Source organism: Falco rusticolus, chromosome 6, assembly GCF_015220075.1.
Source record: "Falco rusticolus isolate bFalRus1 chromosome 6, bFalRus1.pri, whole genome shotgun sequence".
NCBI lineage: Eukaryota > Metazoa > Chordata > Aves > Falconiformes > Falconidae > Falco > Falco rusticolus.
In genome coordinates, this window is record NC_051192.1 from 65,856,321 (window position 1) to 65,878,725 (window position 22,405).

Genomic DNA, 22,405 nt, shown 5'->3' on the forward strand with positions numbered 1-22,405 from the left:
GAGAACAGTCTTCCTGCAAAGGGGGGAGGTGACTCTTTTTATATCCTTTCTTCATTCTTTGGTCATCCAAAATTGTTACGTTAGTCTGTGAATCTATATTTGGTTGCATTAAACTAGTCTGACAGTCATTCTACTTTGCTATTTCTAACACTACTAGGTTCTTGCAGTTTGCTGTGACCATCTTTACTCACCAATCAGGATTCCTTTTCTTTAGTTAATGCAATGTATTTATTTGCCTTATAGATCTGCGTTTTAAACTCTGTAAGTCTGTTTGGTATGAGAAGACAATTAGTTATCTTAGGAGCACCAATAGCATGGTACACACTGCATGTACAGCTGTGTTTCTATTCTTCATGACTTCTATGGCCAGAACTTTGTTGTGACAAGGCTCAAATGATAATGGAGGACTTGCTTTTTAAGAGAAAAAGCCTCTTCTGTATCCATACCAATGAAAGAATTTAGGTGGTCAATAGCATTTTGAGCTTATACATCAGTCCTGAAAATGAAGCCATCCTTAAACTTTAGTTTTGCAGAATAAGCTACCAGCTCGCTTAGCTCTCTTTGGAATTTACAGGCTTAAGATGTCTGCTGTTTTCTCACTGGAAGAACTGATTACTAAGGTCAGTATTCTGCCTTCTCCCTTGTGCTACATCTTTTGACAGTATGTTTGAAGCTTATTCTTATCTTCTTACTGTTGAAGTTGGTACCAGAAATTCACATTAGGAAATAGATTTTTTTAATGTTTTTCCTCAAGTCTTGTGTTTCCATCTTTTTACCCATAGATGTTAGCCACGTGTCCTTTGATACAAACAGAACAGATCTAACACAACTACTTCTCACCATTTTGCGTTTAAAGCTGAGATACAAAGAATTAGTCTCCCCAGTACAGAGTGTCTCATTCTCAATTGTGTGAAATTTTAAGTGAGATTTTAGGTGTAGGAACATCATCAGGAATCGGAATGGACCAGAAAGAAAATGGTGGGTGGTCTCTCTGTAGAAAGAGATTTCCTTCAAAATCCCATCTAAAGGAGGTGGTGGTTTTTGCTTTTTGTGATAGAAATGTGGTTTGGAGCCTTTTGAATAGTAAATCACATGGTTTCATGATAATGCATATGAACTGTGTGATCTGATGTAACACCATTGTATATATCTCCATTACTTCAGGAGGGTGAATTGTCAGCATTGATATTTTAAAAAGTATTTGCCAAACATTCATGATAAAGCAGGCTTTCAGGGTGTTTTCACACAGCTGCCAGTAGTGTTAGTTTTGATACTTTGCTTGTGGTATTTGTCTTGGAGAAATCTAGAAAACATATGATTATGCTATGGAATCAACCAAGAGACTCAGTTAATTAAACAGCTTAAATAGTTTCTGTTTTGGGGAACAGTGATACTCAGGACTTTGTTGGATGAGTAAGAAGCTGGACCAAATCTGGTGCAGCAGCACTTTCAAATTCCTAGACTGTTTTGCTGTAGAAACATACGGAGGTTTTGTACCATTTCTTTCTTTAACCCTTATCATATATACCCTCCTTTATTTTGCACATTAGGACAGCAATGAAACCTCTTATATTAAAATATGCATTTCCTGTTTTTGAAGATGGCATTTTCTTGTAGAAACAGTTTAGATGGCTGGGTTTTGAGTTTAAATAAAAAAACGCTTACAGTAGTACAAATGGACAATTATTACATATAAAAATTCTGTTCCAGTATAACCATCCTTGAATTCTCTTTTCCTTGAGAGAGTGAAAAAGCGTTGTCTAAGCTTAGTAAAAGCAAAACCTTAGAGTTGCTAAATTTTCTCCTGCAGTTAAAGGGAATGGGCATCCACAGGGCTTATTCTGGAATCCAGTTGTGTATTGGAATGAAGCTGGGTTAATTAGCATTGATAATATACAACTGTGGGTTGGCTTCTGGGGTGGTGGGTTGGCTGGCATAGATAAGGTGCAGTTGTGGCTGGTTCTGGTAAGTGGTTGAGAGCCAATGAAGAGAGATCAGCCAAGGAAGAAACAAGAGAAGAGAGAACACATGCCCTGGATGAGGTGAGAGTAGGAGAAGGCAGCAGAGGGACTGGCATGAAGAGTGTGGGGGTATGAGATGGTAAAAGACATTTGTTGCAACTTGATATTTTGGAGAGGGCTGTGACACAGTTGCATGCTTTTCAGGATTTGCTTTTGGATGCTTCAGTACATGTTTTTGCTCTATTGAATCACATCTATTTCATAGCAATCTTTAGATTAAAGGGGATTAAATTTTTACAGTGATAAGGAATTAATGATTTTTGGTGACTCTGAAATATGTATTTTATTGATAGTGTTGGACTTGGCAGTGTTGGGTTAATGGGTGGACTCCATGATCTTAAAGGTGTTTTTCCAACCAAAATGAGTCTATGATTCTATGACAAAACAGAATCGCAAGTACTACAAACTTAAGTGGTTCTTAGCATGAGAAGTAATTGGAAATAACAGCTCTCTACATGAAAACAATTATCCATGGCTTAACAGGCTTCTCTCTCAAGTCTGTAACACAATTAACCTCAAAGTTATCTAGTAAAATGAAAGCTTTTCTCCTTTTGTAGGAGAGGCTGGTCGGGGTTGTGCTATGTGAATAAGACTACAAAGAGAAAGCAGTCCAGTTTCAGCTCTTTGTGGCACAGGTCTTAAATTTATGCAGAATGTAGGTAGAGATTACACATTTCTTACTGTAAGTTCTTGGTGATGTAACCGTTGGCCTTGTCAGTTGATGCAATGCAAGAACATATATATATGGAGAGAAAAAGGTATTAGTCTGGCCAGGAAAAGTCGTCAAAATAGTACAGGAAAATGAGAAACTACAAGAACTTCTTAAGGGATAGGGAGATTTAGGATAAGGAAGAAAATGGCTTACTAAGCTTGCCAGACGTGATTACCAAGTATGCTTATCAAATATAGTCTAGTCAGACTGCTCTGCCAAGGGCTGAATAGGCTGAGGGCCTATGTATGTGGTGCATTAAACTAGCTATAGCATAGCAGCTACGTTTTTACACTCATAACCTGCAAATTTTACGTAAAAACAGAAATATCTGTGTTTTGGCAACAACATGAATGATACATATTAAAGTAGCATAGAAGATAGCTACTTCATATCAGTCTGCAGAGGTACTCTTCCTGTTTCTGAACTTCTCTAACTGGAAAGAAATTTAAGGTCCTGAACTCTCATTCCTCTTCAAAACCTGCCAAAGATCTGCTGATTATCCCAGTATCCAGTCCACTTCAAATGCTCTCCTTTTCTGTGCCTGGTGTTATGCATCTGACTTAAGAAGGCAAATAACCTGGGCATTGTCACCAGGAATTGCTAAACCATGAAATGGAAAGCTTCTGAGATAAGGACAAAGCACATGAAAGTATAGTGGTAGTCTTTTAATCATTGCTGCATTATGAATAAAATATTAGAAAAAAATATATTCATCAGTGCTATGACATGTTAGGCTCTGAAGTTGCCTACTGTATGTTAAGGATAAATAAAATTGTAGCAACTGGTAAAACCAAGGATAATGAAAATAGACAAAACCATCTTAAGATAAATACAAGTTTTTATGTGTTCAACTAGTACGTATTGTGACCAAAATTTTTTTATAGACTTTGTTTATATATATATATATATATTTAAAATGGTTAAATAAATGTCAGTGTCATAGCTGTTGTCTGGTAACTTCTTGCATTAACCAAATTCTATTTAATATTTGGGAGTTAGGAGAGTCTGAGCTGATTCTTTAATAAATAATGTGGAAAAGCTGTGGAAAATCTCATTGAGATTAAATAGTCTGTTGTGTGACTTGGATACTTAGAATCATTCAGCTTCTTAGATTGATATAGATTCAAAAATATTATCCTTTGCCTATTCTTGGGTTACAAAAAGAAAGCACACCAACAGCCAAAAATGCAGGCAAATCTGAGATGTTTTCTTGGAAATCTCTTCGCATGGGGTAAGGTGGTCAGTCTCCAAAAGATTCCTGTTATGAGGGGAAAACCCCACCACAAACAGTCTTCCTCTTTCTGTTTCTTTAAATATTTTAAGTATTTTGAACAGTCTTTCCTATACATGAAATAAATTCTTCTTTCTGTTCCACTAGCTGAATCCTTCTGGGCTCATTAGCTATTACATAATTTAAAGGCTAATCTGTTTTCATTCATAGTGTTTGCAAAAGATGCTCACAGACAGGTTATTTTGGGTCTTCTGTATTGTTCCTGAGACACAGGTCATTCTGAGATAGTATAAAGAGCTAGATACTATACAAGATAATCAGGATGGAAAAGAACTAAGTGATCACTTCCATAAGGATTTGCTCAGGTTCTCAGTAACTGTCTATGCAATTCTTATATACAAGTAGTCTTATACATAATATTATCTTAAAAACACTGAAAATTGAACTCATGTAGCCTGAAGAACCACATGGAATAACATGCTTTCTTTTTCTGGGAAGGCACAGAATTACTTTCATACCCACGAAGAAATTCAGTGTAAGGACAATAATAAATAACAGTTAAAATTGTAGTTATAAATGGAAATGTCAAACAGAAGTTCATCTACAGGCTTCTTTACTGAAAAGTCATTCCCCTATGACTTCTGTAAATAAAATGAGATGATCTCTGTTATTTAAATGCGACACTGAAACCACCCTGAGCATACAGAAAATAGTATAATCCAGAAGCTTGTTTGTCCTTGTTTATCCAACCTTTGGTTAACTGAGATTCCTGGTTAACTGAAAAGTCGGTCGTGTCCCCTGACAGCCATGTGAACCGTGCATTACTCCCCTGCTTACCCGGAGAGACATCTGAAACCTTCAGAATAATGGAGTTGTGGGTAAGTGGGTGAGCACTGCGTGAAGCACATTGCTGTCTGGGGACATGACCAACTTTCACTTAACCAGGCACGTCAGTTAACAGGAAGTTAGAAAAACACATTGCAGGAGATGAAGTGTCTATGTATGTGTGTGTTTATTAGCTCTCTGCTGTTAGATGGTTTATATCAAAGTACATATTCAGGAGAACTGCAAAACAAGCCTACTCTTTGCAATTAACCAGGGGATGCTCATTGTTTGTGCTGTGACCTTTTTTTGTTAGTTGACCTTAAATGTAGTATAAGTAAATGATAAAAATCCTTGAAACTAAATATTTGAAGCTATTCTGCACTCTCAGACTGCTTTTGGTTTATTAATTAAATTCAGGTGGAATTTAATTGCAATGCTAGATTTACAGCTGGTTAGGCTGGCTAGGTGGAGCGGAGATAGCCTGTGATTCAAGTACCATACCATGTACGCCTTGCAACTGTAGAGATGTGTGCTTTCAGAGAACCAGTGGTAAAGGGCAAAAATGGCCAGTAACAACACTTCATTTCTGTAGTAGCAGCATCCATTTAAATGATTGAGAGGCAATCACAACCCTCTTCGGCTTTGCTTTCTGTTAGGAGGGTTGCAGCAGTGATACAAGGCTGTTTCTGGGAGGCAGGGGGATGCTTCTGAAAGGCTGACTGATTCCTGTCAGACAGAGGTGATCCTCTGTGGGTAAAGGAGCTCTAAGGTCATCCTCTGAAAACTCACCTACCCTGTAGCTACAGAATAATGTGCTGTGCTGTTGCTCTGAGAGGAGTGACTGGCTCCGTAAGTGGAGGGAAGAAGGGCTGTTCTTAGCTAGCAGAACGCAATCAATGAATGAGTCTTGGATGGTTTGGACTTCAGAGAATTGCCTGTATCCGTTCTTACATATTTGCAATGCAAAAAAGAATCTGCCTGTCTCTCATGATCTAGGTAACCAGGAGCTTGGGTGCTGCAGTGGGAGGTGAGGTACACAATAATAGATGAGAATCCAATGTTGCTATATCTCTAGCAATGGGAGATAAAAAGCATTCAGACTGGTGCCTCCATCTCCCCTCCATTACCCTGGAGGGAACAAGTCCAGGATGGCAGCACAGGAGAGGCTCTGATGTGAAGGACTGCAACTTCTTAACTCTTTAATAAGATTATATATAAATTTTAAGAATTCAGTTCAAAACAAAGGGGGAAAGGAAGGGATAGAGCATGGTGAGAGAAAATATGTTGATAAACATATGTGTTTAAGTGCATTTAGATCATACGCTTTAGTTTAACTTGCTTTAAACAGAGAGAGAAAGGTACTTAGCGTAGGCTCCGAGAGACTTGGAAATGCACTGGAGTTGAGAATAAGAGGTACTTCGTCCCTGCAAATGGGGTCTTTAACATTGACTTGACTCTGCTGTGTTATCTAAACCATAGGTACATGCAGACATCTGGTATAAAATATTTCCTTAGAGCCTACTACTGCATTCTAAAACTTTAAATGGGAGGCTGCGTATGTAGACGTTAGTGACACTTAATATTGCCTTTTAAAATCAACCGTGTTCACAGATCCTTACAATTTTCTTTTTTTCTCTCTTTTTTCAACTTTAGGATTAAAGAGCCCCTTCAGGACAGTGTAATAGCTACCTATGAAGAACATGAAGATAGCGTATATGCAGTTGAATGGTCCTCAGCAGACCCATGGCTATTTGCCTCTTTAAGTTATGATGGGAGACTTGTTATTAACAGGGTTCCCAGAGCTCTTAAATATCACATACTCTTATAATTTGTTTGGATTATGGTGGAGTTGTTATCTTGATGTATGCAGCTGGTAGGTATTGTTTAGGGGTTTGATTTTTTTCAGGATCTATTTTTATTAAGTATAAATGTTAAAATTTTGTTGAGAACATCTGTAGTAATATAGACAATTTAGATTTGTCTTTTGTATTTGCCTTGGAAACGTGTGATGCATTTTCTGAAGGCTGTGCTAGTCAGATGATGTCCTTTTTTTTTTTTTTTTTTTTTGAGGGGCTAATCACTGAACTATAAAGTTTTGGAAATATTGGGTACTTCCCATACTATTGCTTTATTACTTCAGTTTTATGCTAATACAGTGAATTACAGGGGTGTTATTGTGCTGATATAAAACTTGGACAAAGTAAGGTGCATGTAGCAGAAGTGATGTATTCATTTACAAGAATATTTTATCTATCAGATATAAGCAGCTGCCTGCTCTTAGATAGGGCCACTTTCTGCTGTTCTGGTCATTTTTCAATGTTTATAAATATAGCTGGGAATGGTCTTAAAAGGCTTTCTTAATTAAGTCTAATATTTTAAATACTTTTTCTCCCATTTTGCATATCCTAAGAAGAAATGTTAATTATAAAGGTGAAGCCTTCAAAATACATTTTTCATTTAAGCCTTATGGTAGTATCAACCAAGTACCATCCTGTAATTTGCAAACTAAATGCAATTTTGAGGTATGTGTTGTTATTAGAAACAGTATTAGTCTTTACTGAAATCTCTTATATACTCATGTAATATCCCATGTTTCTAGAACGTAGTTGTGCTGTAATATATTTTGAGGGACTCTGGAGCTATGCCATTGTTAATCTGCAAAATCTCTTCAATATTTGTAAGTAGTCTCTTTCTTATCCTTTTGGCTCTGTGCCATTCTGCAGTACGCTGACATGATGCAGCAGGCTTTCAACTAAGCACAAAATATCCTTTGCTGTATCCTATTCCTTCCAATATCTGACCTAGGTATTGGTGACTGTCTTGTTACAAATGCTGAGAAGAGGCAGATGCTGCCCTGCAGGAGAATGCACAGAAAACTTGCGATGTAGATGGAAGGCATGGTGAAACGTGCCTGTGTATACTGACACTCCCCTTCCTTTTGCATTAAGATGAAAATTCTGCTGCTTGTTCTTTGTGTACTCAGAGTAACTGCAGCCATAATTATTCCCTGTTGCCTTTTCATCACTATTAGATTTCCCGTAAACTTCAGAAGCTGGGTATGTGCAACAGTGTTGGTTGTGGTAGAATTGTGTAAGACCGCTCTGAAGAAATGGCAACAAACGGATGGAAAGATCAATACCAGCCTCTTCCCGCGATTCCTCCCGTTGCTATGGCAACTGTTGCTGTTAGTGTTGAGGGACAGCCTGCTGCTCACCTCTGTTTGTCCTTACCCACTCTTGGATCGAAACATGTCCAAATGTGATTTGTTGTGTATACACAGCTGCTTCTGTGAGATCAGGCTTTGAGAGCGTGACTGACTGCTATAGGCCAAAACATCCAGAGAAGATGAAATTTGAATTCTATTTCTGGCTTTCTTAACGAGCATGTTTGGAAGAATTCATAGGAGTGAAGTAATACAATTAAATCATCTGTACTATTGTTTGTTTTGCGATGCTGCCTGTCTGCTCCAGAATAAATGCTTCATTGGAAATTCTGATCATCTGATATTTTGCGTTAAGATTTTGAAGTTGTGCTATTTCAAATTGTCTCAATCTGTAATTAGGCACAAGTTATTCACCTGTATAGTGTAAGAAAAATTATATTTCCAAATCAGTAGTGCTTCAGTTGTCTGAATATCAAAATCCTTGGTTGGGCTACAGCTTATATGTGGAGCTTTCAGTCTTCAGACACAAAACGTTGTTGGGTTCCTACCCCACTCCCAAACAAAAGCAAAAGCAAAACAAACAAACAAACAAAAAACCCCAGACAACCCTGCAGTATATCTTTAGTATGCAGAAGAGCACTTTAAAAAACTTTATTCATATTAGCAATAAAGGTCTAATGAAGTGTTATTGTCTGTTAATGTATATGGCTTGCAGTGTGAAGGTGATGGGAAATTATGCAACTGTGTGGGATTTGATTTGGTTTTTAATGTGTAATAAATGCAGGACAGATTTCAGACTAATTTTTATGTGGCTGTATGTCCTTTAATATTGTAAGCTTGTAGAAGCTGGAAGGGTCTATAAGCAAATAATATCAAAAAACATTTTGTTTTAGTTCTGTTAAATCTCTGTATCACTCAATAGGGAAGAACAGAGAGGATGAACACTGGGAAGGAAGGCAATAGCAGGTCAAATCTGAATGAAACGCATTACAGCAGAATCCAGAGAGCAGGAAGGGCCAAGTTTTAATCATTTTCAGCTGTCTGTAAAGCAGGATCTGCGCTATATGTACAGCACTGGCAGCGATATGGAAATGACCTTCAGAAAGGGAAGGCTTTTAACAAGGTTTCATCCCAGGCTGTTAGAGAAAGCAGGCTGCTGTAGGATAAGAGGAAGGGTTCGAAGATGGCTAAATAACTGATTAAAAGATAGGAAATAGGAAGCAGGAATAAATCATCACATTTCATGGCAAAAAGAAATTACCAATGAGGTCTGCAAGGATCTGTGCCTAGGCCTGTGCTTCACAGTATACTCATGACCTTTTTGGAAAAAGGGCTGCATAGAAATACGGCAAAGTTTGCAGACACTGTTAAGAGTAGTAAGCTGACTGAAGAATTATGGAAGGGCCTTGTCACATGCTGTAGCTGGATTATAACATGGTAGATGAAATTCAGTGCAGGAACTGTGAAGTAATGGATATGGGAGAAAACAGTCATTTTATTTAACTACTGGGGACCTCCGGTGTATGTCTTACTACTTGGAAGTAAGATCTTAGGATTTTCATAGGTCTTTAAAAGAGTCAGCTTAACAGAGGTTAAGTTTTTAATTAAAATAATGGGAATTACTAGAAAGCAAATAGAGAAGAAAATAAAGCAATGTTAATCCATTAAATAATACATATTCATAAGTCTGTGGTGTATGTGTATCTTGAATACTGTGTGTAGTTCTGGTTTCTTCCATCTCAAACCTAGTGTAGTAAAACAGGGAAAGATTTTAGAGCAGGATGACAGGAATGATGAGTAAGTAGCATGCAACACCTGTATGAGGATAAATAGGCTGAAAGGCAGATGGTTGAGACGGAATGATAAAAGTCTGTAAAATCACAAGAGGTGGAGGGAGAGAAGGAATAGGGACTGACTGTTCACTGTTTTTCCTGATACAAGAACTAGATGTTATTAAATGGAATCTGCATGTGGTGGCTCAAAGTGAGGTGGTATCCACAGGTGTGAAGGTGAGCTATGGCACTCCTCTTTAACAATCCCTTCCCACAATAAAAAAAAAAAAAACAACAAACAAAGAACCAAAAAAATAATCTCATTAATGTTAAAGTTTATATGGCTTGGAACTAACTGAACCAGGAGTTGAAAGCTGGATCCATTAAAGGTTGCTAAATGTAAAGGCAGCATCTTCGGCTTAGAAAATCCTCTTGAATCATGAATTGCTGAACACTGCAAAGAATACTGGCAAAAAATCCCTGTGTGTTGGTCCAATCTTTACTTTACCTCCCTGGACATGTGCTATTTGCCAGTAAAGGTAGAAAATAGAAGCTAAAAATAATTTATTCTCTAAAGCTTTGTCTCTAGTGCTGAGACAGCATGTTGCTCCTGCGTGTTTCTCTCTCCCAACTGATTACTTTGGTTGTAAGTTGTGTTTTAGGAGATTTCAGAAAACGCTCATGTCTCAGACAAATTTCTTACAGGATCCCAGTATTATTTCTGGAAACTCTTCTTGTAAAACACTCCTTGGCAGGAAGGAAGACTGTGGAGGCAAGCAGTACAGCAACGAGTCCATCACTGCTGTGGAAATTCAAATCATGGTCTAACTTCTCACAGCACTTGGGTTGTTTCACTGTCTCATAGAGAATGCTGTTTATGGAGACGCTTGTCAGCATTGGTAAGCAAGTAATTGTTGTATTTTCAAACAAATACCTCATAAATGTTGGTTTGTTTTTTTTTTTCTTTGCAGACTGTGTTCAGGTAAGAAGCTTTAATAGGTTTTGGATTTGAAAGAGTTGAGTTATGGTATTCCTTGAAAATGTCAGATTGTCAATGTTGCAATTTAAAAATTTGTCTTATTCCATATTTGGTGCTGCAAATCTTTTCTTTATCACAATGTAATATGTGTGTCTGGTATGGAATTACAAAAATGCTTGAGATGTGGTATTTTGATTTCACAGAAAGTGAGTTATTGAAGGAGAAAGGAATTTATAATATTTTTAAAAAGATTTTGAGCACGATCTAGATGAAACTGACCGAAGTTCATAGAAGTCCTGGCCATTTAATGTGAAGCTTGAAGTAACAATCTGTTTCAGTTGAACCAGAAATAGTGCTAACATCAAATTAAAAAAGAAACCAAAGCAAAAACCAGCCAAAACAAAACAAAACACCACCACCCAAACAACAAAAAACCCCCACCACTGAACACCAAAAAGCAAAACCTCTCAGTACTGATCTGGACTTTGCCTGTGGTGTTAGTGCTAAAATTAGCCTGACCTGTACTGAGGCCCGTGCAGTTAATGAGCTGCTTGTCAACGTTAGAATTAATGAAGAACGTGTATTAGATGGCATGAGTAGACTTGAAGCTTGCTCTAGACCAATTCTCTTTACATCGTACCTTTTCGTTTCATAAAGGTGAGTGGAAATAAGAAGCAATATGAGTGGAAAGATGATGATAAATTAGTGGAAATAAGAAGCTGTATGATCTGGATTATGCTCAACACTAAAATTAGTTGAAAACAATGCTTTGTAAAGAATTAAGCTGCTTGACCATTGTACTTCCCAACTGACAACAGAAAGCATTAGTTCTATATTTGCCTCATCATTTGGAATTCACAAATCTTACAACCTGCTGCCTCTTGCAGTATTGGAGGCTGAAATTCTGCAGCTTAAAGATGGCCTTTAATAGTATCATCTCACTATAGTCTGACATGGTAAAACACCATGAGGTAGATACGCCTTTGACATAAATGAAGCAGTGAGAACTAGGTAACGATAATTGTTAAGTTCAGTGTTTGGATACAAGTTGATAGTGCTATAGAACTGTCATTTGGATTCACAGAGGATGTTGAGGGTTTTTTTGCTTTTTTCTAGGGGATATGGGGGAAGTGCTTAACACTCTGTTGTGGTAACCTGATTCTCAGGCTGCAGAAAGCCTGTGATTTCTGGAATAGCAAGTGAAATGACTGAGAGAAAAGTGCAAATCAGTTTTTAGAGAAGCCTGGCCCTCCCATAAAGGTAGCTGCTGGGTGTGAAGCTGTGGATACTCTCCAGAACAATTTTCACATTGCTCTTGCTTGTTCTACCTGCCACTTTGGGCAGTGAGGAGCTAGTGAAGTGAGAAGAAAATGACACACAGAGATTTGGAGAAAAAGACAAAGGAAGAGAAAAGGTAAAAGGAAGACTGACAAATACAGAGTGAAAAGTGAATTGAAAAAGACAAGATCAGGGAAAGATCAGTTTGGAAAACAGAAACAGGAAAGACAGAAGAAATTGGCAGTAAATGAAGAGAAAGATACAGGGGTAAGGAGTAAAAAAAGAAAAGGATATTTGTTTGCTTGTTTTGGCTATGATAGTGAAGGTCCTTAAAATTCTTCCGTGTTACTCTACCTGTGTTAACTGATTTAAATGCTAGAGAATTATCATTTTATATTGCAGCATTTTAGGTCTGATATTGGAGGTGGTTCATGTGGGATAGTTGCTGCCAGGTTCTTGTTGATCCATGAGTTATTAGTCCAGACTTGTAGGTTTTAAGGGGTTAGGATTTTTAGCTAGTCATTTTTCTTTTCAGAGGTCAGGTTGTAACTGCATGTGTGAGCAATTGTAGTCCGTTTCAGTGCGAAGTTAGGTTGGGTAAGCAACCCAAGGGAGCAGTATCCTGAGAGGCAGGAGGAAAACTTCAGGCGGGCTGTTTCTTGAGTCACACTAGTTAGATCTGTAAAAGCATCTGTTTATGACAGACACTGTTTATCTCTCTGTTTATAATTTCAGGGGAGTGTTCTAGTGACAACAACTCAAGATATTAGATATGATTAATAAAGTATCTGAAGCACATCCTCCCTTCCACACTGACTTACCTTACAGCAAAAGAATTTTGAGCTGTTCTTGAGAAAATCATCCCCTGTTTGATGCCACAGCTTTTGGTGCTACAGCAGCCCCAACTTCGTAAAGGGGTTTTTAGTGCTCCAGCACAGAGATAGCTTTGGGGAGAAAGAGATGGACGAGTCTTACTAAATCCAGGAGCCAAGCTCCCAGTGTGGAGATGCATGGCAAATATGTGGGTTGCTGTTGCCCTGGAGCTATAGCAACAGATGCCAAGCAGCTGGGCTGAGCAGGGAAGACCTCTAATGTACCTTCTCAGCAAATTGTCCATTTATTCTGATGCTGCCCCGAGTTCAGGATTTTGGCAGGAGGAACTATAGAAAAGCTTTTAAACGGAATGAATTTAGAAGAGTATGGGAAACCTTGGAAAACCCAAAGATACCACATACTAATCGGCAAGTCTAGATGAGCTGAATCCTGGGTGGTAGTAGACTTGGCAGACAAATTCTCTGAACCACTGCCAGTTTCTAAAACTTTGCAGAGGACTGAGAAGACAAGACAGACTGGAAAATAGCAGAAATGGTATTGATATTTGGAGCTATTTGGAACAGCAGTGCACGGAGCTGGATAAGGAAATATGTTTCAGAGCAAGGAAATTTTAGCCAGACTATGAATGTTTTATTTGAAGGTTTTTTGTTGTAAACACCAGTCAAAATACTAGCAAATACCAGAAATGATGTGATAGTATACATGCAACGAAGTACGGATTATTTATTGTGTTGCACAGAATAGCCAGAATTGTAATCTGAATGTTTGTATTATTTCCTTTACACCTCGCTGTTTTCCAAAGTGGATGGGTGGAATGTAGTACATAATGGTAAATTTAACTTGTCTTCAAACACTCATGAAGATGCCCGACACACAGACACCCCCATTCCCTTAGTTTTTCATCATGGGAAAGAGTTTAGGTTAAAGAGCGTAATGAACCATCTTTTGACTCTTATGTTTGGAAAGCAGGGGTTGGAGAGAGTACCTGGAACTTGATGTTGCAGAGATTGTGAACAAGAATGATCTATTTTCCAGCATGCAGTTTGTGGGGTGAAACACCCACAAGTACTTTTGGCTGTGTCTCAGTGTACACATATTGATATTTTTAGCAGAAGTTACCCATCTGCTTCCAAAAAAGGATTAGGCTACTCAGGATAATGATATACCAGCACAAACAGGTAAGTATCTTCTTAAAATTAGGATTGTTTCCTTATTGTCAGGAGGGTGGCTATGTAACACATTTATTTGCAACTACAAAAGAGTTAGGCTTGGGTGCATACATGTCTGCTGATAACAGCTAGTAGGTAGATGGAGCCATAGGTACTTTGGTACTTCTTTTCTGTAAGTCAGTCTGGGTAAAATGAGAGAGATCTGGTACTTATATTATTATTGGAAAGTCTGTTAGGATGAAAGCTTCATCACAATGGGAGCTGTTTAATCCTTTGCAAAGTGAAGCCAGAGAGCTTCAACAACTGTTCTGACCATCCTGGCAGTTCTAAGTGACAGTTACTTGGATTCAGTTTCCTAGATGGATGTGGATTTCTGATCTGTGTTTTAATCGTCTGTATTCAGTGTTAATACTGTTTGAATATCTTCAATCTATTGTTTGAATGACAAATAAATGCTGTACTATTTTCTGTTGTAGTTCACAGCCACTTCCTGTAAGACAGCGGGAAAAGCTCTTTTGCTTTTTAAGTTTTCGTGCTGCTGTATTGGGAGGTATTCTGATTTCTCTTCCTGTGTCCTATACCTCAAGGCTCAAATCACAATTCAAATTCTACAGGTTTTGAACTGGTCATTGCTGAGGGCTGAGAAGAGCTCCGGCTGAAGGCTGAGCATGACTGACATGTTCATATTCATCAGAAAACAGAGTCAGCTGGAAAGAATGAGAGAGTAATTGTTGCAGTGCTCCCCTCCCTCGCTGCTTGTGCAGAAAGACATAGGCTGCGGGGAGGAAGCTACCTGAGGTTATTAAGATTAATACTGCTAGAAATTCCAATCAACTCGCACAAGGCTGCTCCTCAAGGCTGTCAGATGCCTACTGCCTTCTCTGATTCAGGCGGGGCCACATCAATTTCGAATTTCCCAACAGAGATTGCTGTGATTTATGAGTTTAGGAGGCTGATAAATGTGGTTAGTTGAAGTGTTCATGAAATAATTGAATCAGAATAATTCCAGTCAGCTGTGCTCAGTTTATTTTCTCTGATAACCATAGGAGGGTGCAGTTTTGGATTGGGAACTTCATCTCAAGGATTCCTACTGCAGGAAAGACATTGTGGAACTTTTGCTGCCAAGCCTGTATGACAGCCTCATGAGCTGACTTAAGACCCATCAGAACTGGAGAGTAAGTATTGTGAGCTCTTCTGGTATTGCCCATAACAGAGGCTGAGTCAGTTCTGGTTTATGCATGGTGGGATGTCTGCTGGGAAGGATAATGAGACTTTTATTATTTAGTGTTTGAATATCACTTTACCATTCAGTAGGGAGAGCGTTGTTCTTTACACCTGTTTGTAGCAAATTATTTTCAGGTGACAAGTTTTATGAATGGTTTGCTTCTGGGTTTTGTGATTATTTTTTTTTTTATTTTATTTTATTTTATTTTTTTTCCTGGAGTGGTGGTTAGCATCAGTTCTGTCCTTACAGTGAAGGGAGTGCCCGCACATCCCTGAAGAGTTTTATATGAAAACTTCAGAAATAAATTTTTCCCTACAAGTTTATCATTTGTCTGCTGTAACTTTCCCACATAGCTGAGAAAGGATTGACATTCTGGGTGGATTGTCCTAGAAAGAGTACCGAATGTAAAGGGCACTGTAAAACAGGAAGGTGAGCAGTTACAGTGTTGTGATGGCTGGCTGAGGTCGGTAGAGAATGGGAAAGCCCAGCAAGTAGAGCTAGGGTGTTGCAGACAGGTATCTTCCTGTTGTCACGAACAAGATACTTATAGTAATCTGAGAGCTGCAAGCAGGGGAGGTATGTGGGAAAAGCCAGTGGCTTGCGTCTGTCGCTGTGTTAGTCACTTTCAGGTATCTTTTGAAATGTGAAGGGAGACTCTGCAAGCAGGATACAGGCAAAAATTTAACAGTCCACTGGGTCTAGCACTAGTGTATTCTCCATGTCTGGTAAGACACCCGAAGTGAACTTTGCTGGCCAGGAAGGCGTCAATAAACTGCGGAAGGGTTGTCCTCTGTGCTGCTTGGAACAGAGTTGTAAAGTTGCCATCTTCCAGCTCTGTTTATCCCATTAGAATTTTATACCTTTGCATTTTGGTGTCTTTTCCCTCTTGAATCCTTGAGCTGCTAATGTTTTCTACTGCAACAGTATTATCTCTGTCTGCAATTTTATGTTTATCGTGTGTGGCTTTTCCCCATAGACTTTCATACAGCCTTTGCTCACAACTCATCAGCTTTCTCAAAAGTCGAAACCGTAGCTGGGCAGCGTGCCATTGATGACAAAGCGTTGCTGAGAGAGCAGCTTTCCCAAGAGTCCTAATCTGTGCAACATAAAAATGGGCAGGTTTATATTATGGTGAGTCAGCAATGTGGGCTGCCACTGGGGATGTCTGTTACCCCAGATAGTTTGTATCAGTATGGATATACTGACGATCATATGACATAACCTGGCCTGCATATGAACTATTCTCTGGTCACCTGTGGCTGAAGAGCTATGGGATGGGTCCTTTCACCACGTGGTGGAGAACGGCCCTACGCTTGCACAGGAAGAAATACATCTCTCACTGAGCTGTTATTCTCAAAGTACCCTTGCCTTGGAACTCAAACATTTTAGGATTTATCATAAAGTTTATTTTATTTTTTATCCTGTCCATGATCTTCAGTTTGGGGGCTGTGTCAGAATATAGGGGAATCGGTAGGATTTGTGGGTGAGGCATTTTGACAGCATAGAAGGACTGGTGACCCTAATGTAAAAGGTACACGCTTTAGAGACCATTATGCCAATCTGTGTGGTGGGGTAGATCAGACTTAACTGTTTCAGACATATTGAGCACCTGGTGCACTCACTTTGTATTGAAAAATAAGTGATATTCTGAATAATGAAGTCCTGCTAAAATTTAGCTACCCAAGTTCGGTGACTTTTCTGTAACTATGTGTTAATTCCTGGAATGAATTCACAATGGCTCTTTTGTCTCTGGTGGTGGTTCCTTTTGTCTCAATATAGTTTGGTGCCATCCCTACCTCCTGTAACTTATTTCTGTAGATCATATAAATGCCTGTTTTATATAGCTTAAAGAATATCCTGTGGGGTGCAGAATCTATTAGTGATGTGCTTAGTATTGCGGCAGCACTATTCTATCCTGGAGTATAGTAGAAGTAAGTTAACTCAAGTGAAAAACATTTGCTAAGGCTTCATTTACTTCCCTTTTTCACTGCTCAGCAGTTAGGAAGGCGCATCAGTGAATAACTCCTACCGAATCTCCTTGCTGAGGTCCCCTCGGCGTGAAGTGCATGCTGTGTCAGAGAAGGGTGGGGAGGACATTGTGCAAAATTTGCTGCTTAGTCAGGATGATGGATATAAACCACAGAACATTTTCCAAATCAGATTTGGATTTGGGGCTTAGCACAAAATCAGGGCACAAAATAACTACATTCTGTGCAGAAAATGTTAATAGAAAAAGTCAGGATTACAGTAATGCGTTCTGTGTGGTCTTTGAGTAGAGAACAGCAAAAGGACATGTGATGTGGCAAGACTGTCTCACTTGTGGTTTTGCTTCTACTGCTGTGAAAAGCATTTTCAGTACTTGCATAATTTAGAGCATGACATTATGATTTTCAAAGCTTCAAATTGGAGTAAAGCATTTGCATAATCTAATTAAGTCATGTAAATGTTTTATGATAATATTCAAGTAAGTGCAAAACTTGTTCTGCAGATGCATCCCATTCTTAGGTCATTGGGGAAATCCAATTTACACATGCAGATGTATGTTTCTAACCCTGCATGCTCTGGGAGGTCAACAGGGTACTCGCTGAATGCTCTGTTCTTAGTATAACCTCCAAAGCCTGCTTCGCAGGGCAGCATCTTTCCAAGAAGCTTAAAGGTAAGCTGGTACCAGAGGGAACAGCAAAGCAGATTTAAAAGGGTAGTTGCAACCTCTTATAATTTGAATGAAAGCGATGCTACTGCAGTATGTAATAAATTGCTTCCATTTCAGTGAACATTATAATAATCCCATGGTGACCCTCTTAGCAGCAGCCCTGCCACATGTAGTATCAGATCTCACAAAGCATGCATCAAACTTGGATAGGAAGCTACCAGGGGAAGCCCCACAAATCCTCCTGGTAACTGTTGGGTTTGTTTTTGCCTCTGGCTGCACTAACTCACAAAATATTGGAAGCACTTGGCCAGCATCCATGATGAGAGAATGCTGTCTTGTAGTGAGATTATTTAAATAATAATTTTTTATCAGCACATTCTCACTAAACTGTCTTCAACGGTAGTTCTTAGTGAACCCTGTCCTTGCTAGGCTATACTACTGCAAATAGGCAAGTGAATTGAATCCTAATTTTCCAAATGTAGCCAAGCTAATGCTAAGCTATACCTAATGAGATTCTTTTAGAAAGTACAGCACTGCTTGCTAAAATGAATTCATGTAATTGGCAGAGGCAGGTTCTACAAGACCCAAGTCCCTCTCTGTTTTAAAAAAGCTTGTTGCCATTGAGTTTTATCAGTGCCATACTGATTTGCTCTAACTGATGACAGCAATGCGTGTGTATACACTGCCAGGTTTTCTGTGCTTTCACAGTAATTGTAATGATTAGGAAGCACGTGGGCAATGTCTGTGCCAGGCTGTTGATGAAGCCTGTGGTGTGCTGTTAAAAGCATAGGACTGACCGCGCGCGTGATGTTGACCTGGTTTGTGCATACACTGTGACTGTGGTGAGCCCAGCAGCTCTCATTTTTATCTGAAAATGTGGGTGTTTAAAGGGAAGTCTGGATCTAACATACCTCTGAATCCAAGGACTCTTATTTACTGTCACAGTACATAATAATATCCAAAGTTTGTAAATCAGTTTGGAGCTCGGTGGTATGGAGAGCTCTGAATATGTGAAAGTCATTGCTAAAGTAGCTCACAGAAAGGTGAAATATATTGTAGTGAATTAAGTCTTCACTAATAAGACATAGAAATCTAATTACTTTGCAAATTTTTCATCTAATTTTTTTAAGGGAGTGAAGCTAGTGTAAATTTAAAATGGAAGTCAAGATGTTCAGCACGTAGTGTTAACTGCCAAGGAGAACAACAGAGTGACCTTATTTGCAGCTGCACATGCATCATGTGTAGGAATGCCTGTCATAACCATAATGATTTAATGTCAGGGCAGGCCAATATTTCTTGGTTCTTCCTCCGCAGTGTAGGCAGTTTCCTTTATAGGTGGAATGGGAAGCTGTAGGTGTTGCTGGTGAAAAATGGTAATGCTAGAGAGGTGCCCTTTACTACAAATCCAGCACCGTTTGCTTTAGTTCACCTCCTGAAAAAGAATTTGCAAAGTCACTGCCTGGGGAATGAAGTCACAGGTGGGTGAAGTTTAAGTTTTAGCGTGGCTGAATTCTGCTGTTTTGAATTGTCCAGCTGTTGATTCTAGAATGTTTAAGCATAGTAGGTGACATTGGGAAGTCTAAAGCAGCTGAATTACTTTTTTTTTTTTTTTTTTTTTAAGGTGCCAAGACTATTTCATTGCAGAAAATAATGCTTTTAGTTTAAAACCTGCAGAACTTTGGTCAAAGTAGATACTTTACGTTTAGACACGAAAGCTCACAGAGCTAAGTTTAACTCCGAATGCCAAGCCGTTTACCTTAGTACAGCTATTTGTACCCAAGGCATTTTGTAAGAGGACAAGCATTAACTGCCACTAAATATCCTGTGTGCATGGCTGTTTATAGTTCTGTAATGAGCCCCTTTCAATTACCTTTGAATAATGTATCAACTTTCAGCCTGATATATCACCTATATAAACTCTACCGAAGGGTCTTAGGTGGCAGTCTTTAAAAATATGTGGGCACTTTACCCATAGGCTTTGTAATCACCTGCTCCGCAAGTGCCCACGGGTACCGGTCACTTCTGAAGAACACAGCTGCTTCGTGGTTTCTATTCCTACCACTGCCTGCCTAAGGCACCCACACCTCAACAAGAGGCAAAGCATTTAACTTAGCTTTCATTAATTGCTAAAAATTGTAATTTAGGTTGCAGGTTGGTTGTGTTTGTAAACCCTTGTTTCCAAATTATTGTAATTTTTTAGAGTAATTTGATTTGAAGAGTTTGGGAGAGGGTGGGTAAATAGAACAGGTAAGACAAACTTAAATCCTCTCTGCGCATGTACAAAAACCTCTTTCAGTCTTAGCAATATCCCTGCATGTATATTAACTATTTCTGGAACTATGAGATACAGCTCATAAAACGGAATTATTTGAAGAGAAATAAATGCTGAGGAGGAAAATGAGCAGTGAGGAACCTACCTTTCTTTCTCAAAATGCGTCCAGTGAAAATACAAGGTAGCAAGTTCAAAACAAAATAAAACCCACACCCTTTTTGTCATAGCAGATAATTTTCATGGTGGAAATTGGCACTGATGTAGTGAAACTAAAGGAAGAAAGGAATTTAAAAAGGCATGTTCATGGACAGTAGATTCCAGGGTGGCTGTCATAGTCCCCACACAACTTTTACCTCCTTGGTCTTTGCTCTGGATTGATGGGAACTGAAGAGGTGATACTGCTGACCTGGCCATGTCCTTTCATAGTCTTGAAGCATTTCTGCTGGCCTGCATGGAGGTAGCGTATGGATTAGATGTTAGATGTCTTTGATATGATGTAGTGCAGCGATTTTCTGCCTTTCCTAGGAGTGCGATCTGACCTCTGTAAATAACTGTTTTGTTACTTAGAGCTATGCTTTTCTCCATACTTCAAATAATGATTTTTGAGAGACTTACTAAATGTGTGTGTATGTCTGTATTTGGATAGTGAAAACTATATAACCTTTTCTGGGGTATGTATGAAAACTACCATCACAATATAAGTACAACCAGCGGAAGGAGAGCCTGATACAAAGCTCATTGATGATGACGAAACCATTGCTGTGGCTGTGGTAGTTGTTAGTTTAGTTTCAGTATTTGTAAAATATTTATGTCTCTTCTACCAAGGTGTACGAGCTGAGGTTTGCGCTTGTGAGTCAATGGATCCATGAATCTAGGTAGATTTGTGTGTAAGTCTTTGGAGTATCATCATTAACACTTTCTGCTTAAAGATAAAAAAGTACCTAACAAAATATTAATAGCAAGAAAGAGAGTGCTTAATCTTTTCCTGTACTTATCTATGTTTCATTTAAAAAATGTTAATGTTGTGTCTCACCAAAATTTAGAAAATTATTCTTAAATATCCTATACACCAAAAGGTAATCTTTTGCAGAATCACAGAATGATCAGGTTTTGAAGGTACCGCTGGAGACTATCTAGTCCAACCCCCTGCTAAAGCAGGGTCACCCACAGCAGGTTGCACAGGATCACATCCAGGCAGGTTTTGAGTATCTCCAGAGAAGGAGACTCCACAGCGTTTCTGGGCAGCCTGTGCCAGGGCTCTGGCACCCTCAAAGGAAAGAAGTTCTTCCTTGTACTCAGAAGGAACCTCCTGTGTTGCAGTTTGTGGCTGTTGCCGCTTCTCCTGTCGCTGGGCACCACTGAAAAGAGCCCGGCCCCATCCTCTTGGCAAACACCCTTGAGACATCTGCAGGCATTAGTAAGGTTCCTTCTCAGTCTTCCCTTCCCCAGGCTAAACAGGCCCAGCTCTCTCAGCCTTCCCTCACAAGGGAGATGCTCCAGTCCCCTCATCGTCTTTGTAGCCCTCCACTGGGCCCTCTCCAGCATTTCTCTGTCTCTGTTGAACTGGGGAGCCCAGAACTGGACACAGTAAAATACTTAATCAGCATTCCATTTCTTTGTTGACTTCAGTTTAAAAAATAAAAAGATAAAATATCTGAACTTGGTTTAAGATTTTGTTTAATTACTTTATTTTAGTATAAAGCAGAAACTTCTACAGCATTTGGTGCAGAGTCATGAGGTTCCAGCTCAACCAAGGTTGTTCACACTTGAGATGAGAGTGGGGGAAGAGGGAAGAAGCTTTTTATACTGAGGAGCAGCAGCATTATTAGTGTTACTCTTTTCTAGTCTAGTGTGGGAGAAACTTTTATTACCACATTATATCATGTTATCCTGGGTTTTTTCTAAATTGTATGGGCTATAGTTGAAGCTTTTGGGCATTGAGCACTTTCTGTGTTCAAACAGGAAGGATTCTGACAAATATAAAATATAAAAGGTCTGACAATTTTTAGATCAACTTTAAAATGACAATAAATTGATTTTAAGAAAATACGTCCTAATCCAGATTCATGGCCCCATCTGGTGTAAGTTTATATTGATGTAATGACTTTGAATGAGTTGCTGTTCCTTTTAATTCTTTCTCTTGCCTTCCCCTTCATCTGCTCCAGGCCGCCACTGCAGATTGTTGCAAGGGACCAAATCTGGGGTTTAATTTAATTTCCTAGTCTTTGTCTTTGATTTTTTTTTAATGCATATTCTGGTGCATGAGACCAA

At 39.0% G+C, this 22,405-nt stretch overlaps 1 protein-coding gene across 1 annotated transcript in view; it reads left to right on the plus strand.

Annotated features, from left to right (window-relative positions):
- Positions 1–8,753, plus strand: part of EIPR1 (EARP complex and GARP complex interacting protein 1) — an 89,507-nt gene extending 80,754 nt beyond the window's left edge. The window contains exon 9 of the mRNA XM_037392354.1: positions 6,443–8,753. Within this exon, the coding sequence (XP_037248251.1) occupies positions 6,443–6,617 (175 nt within the window). The 3' untranslated portion in view covers positions 6,618–8,753. The remainder of the gene's footprint in view (positions 1–6,442) is intronic.
- The last annotated feature ends 13,652 nt before the right edge of the window (positions 8,754–22,405 follow it).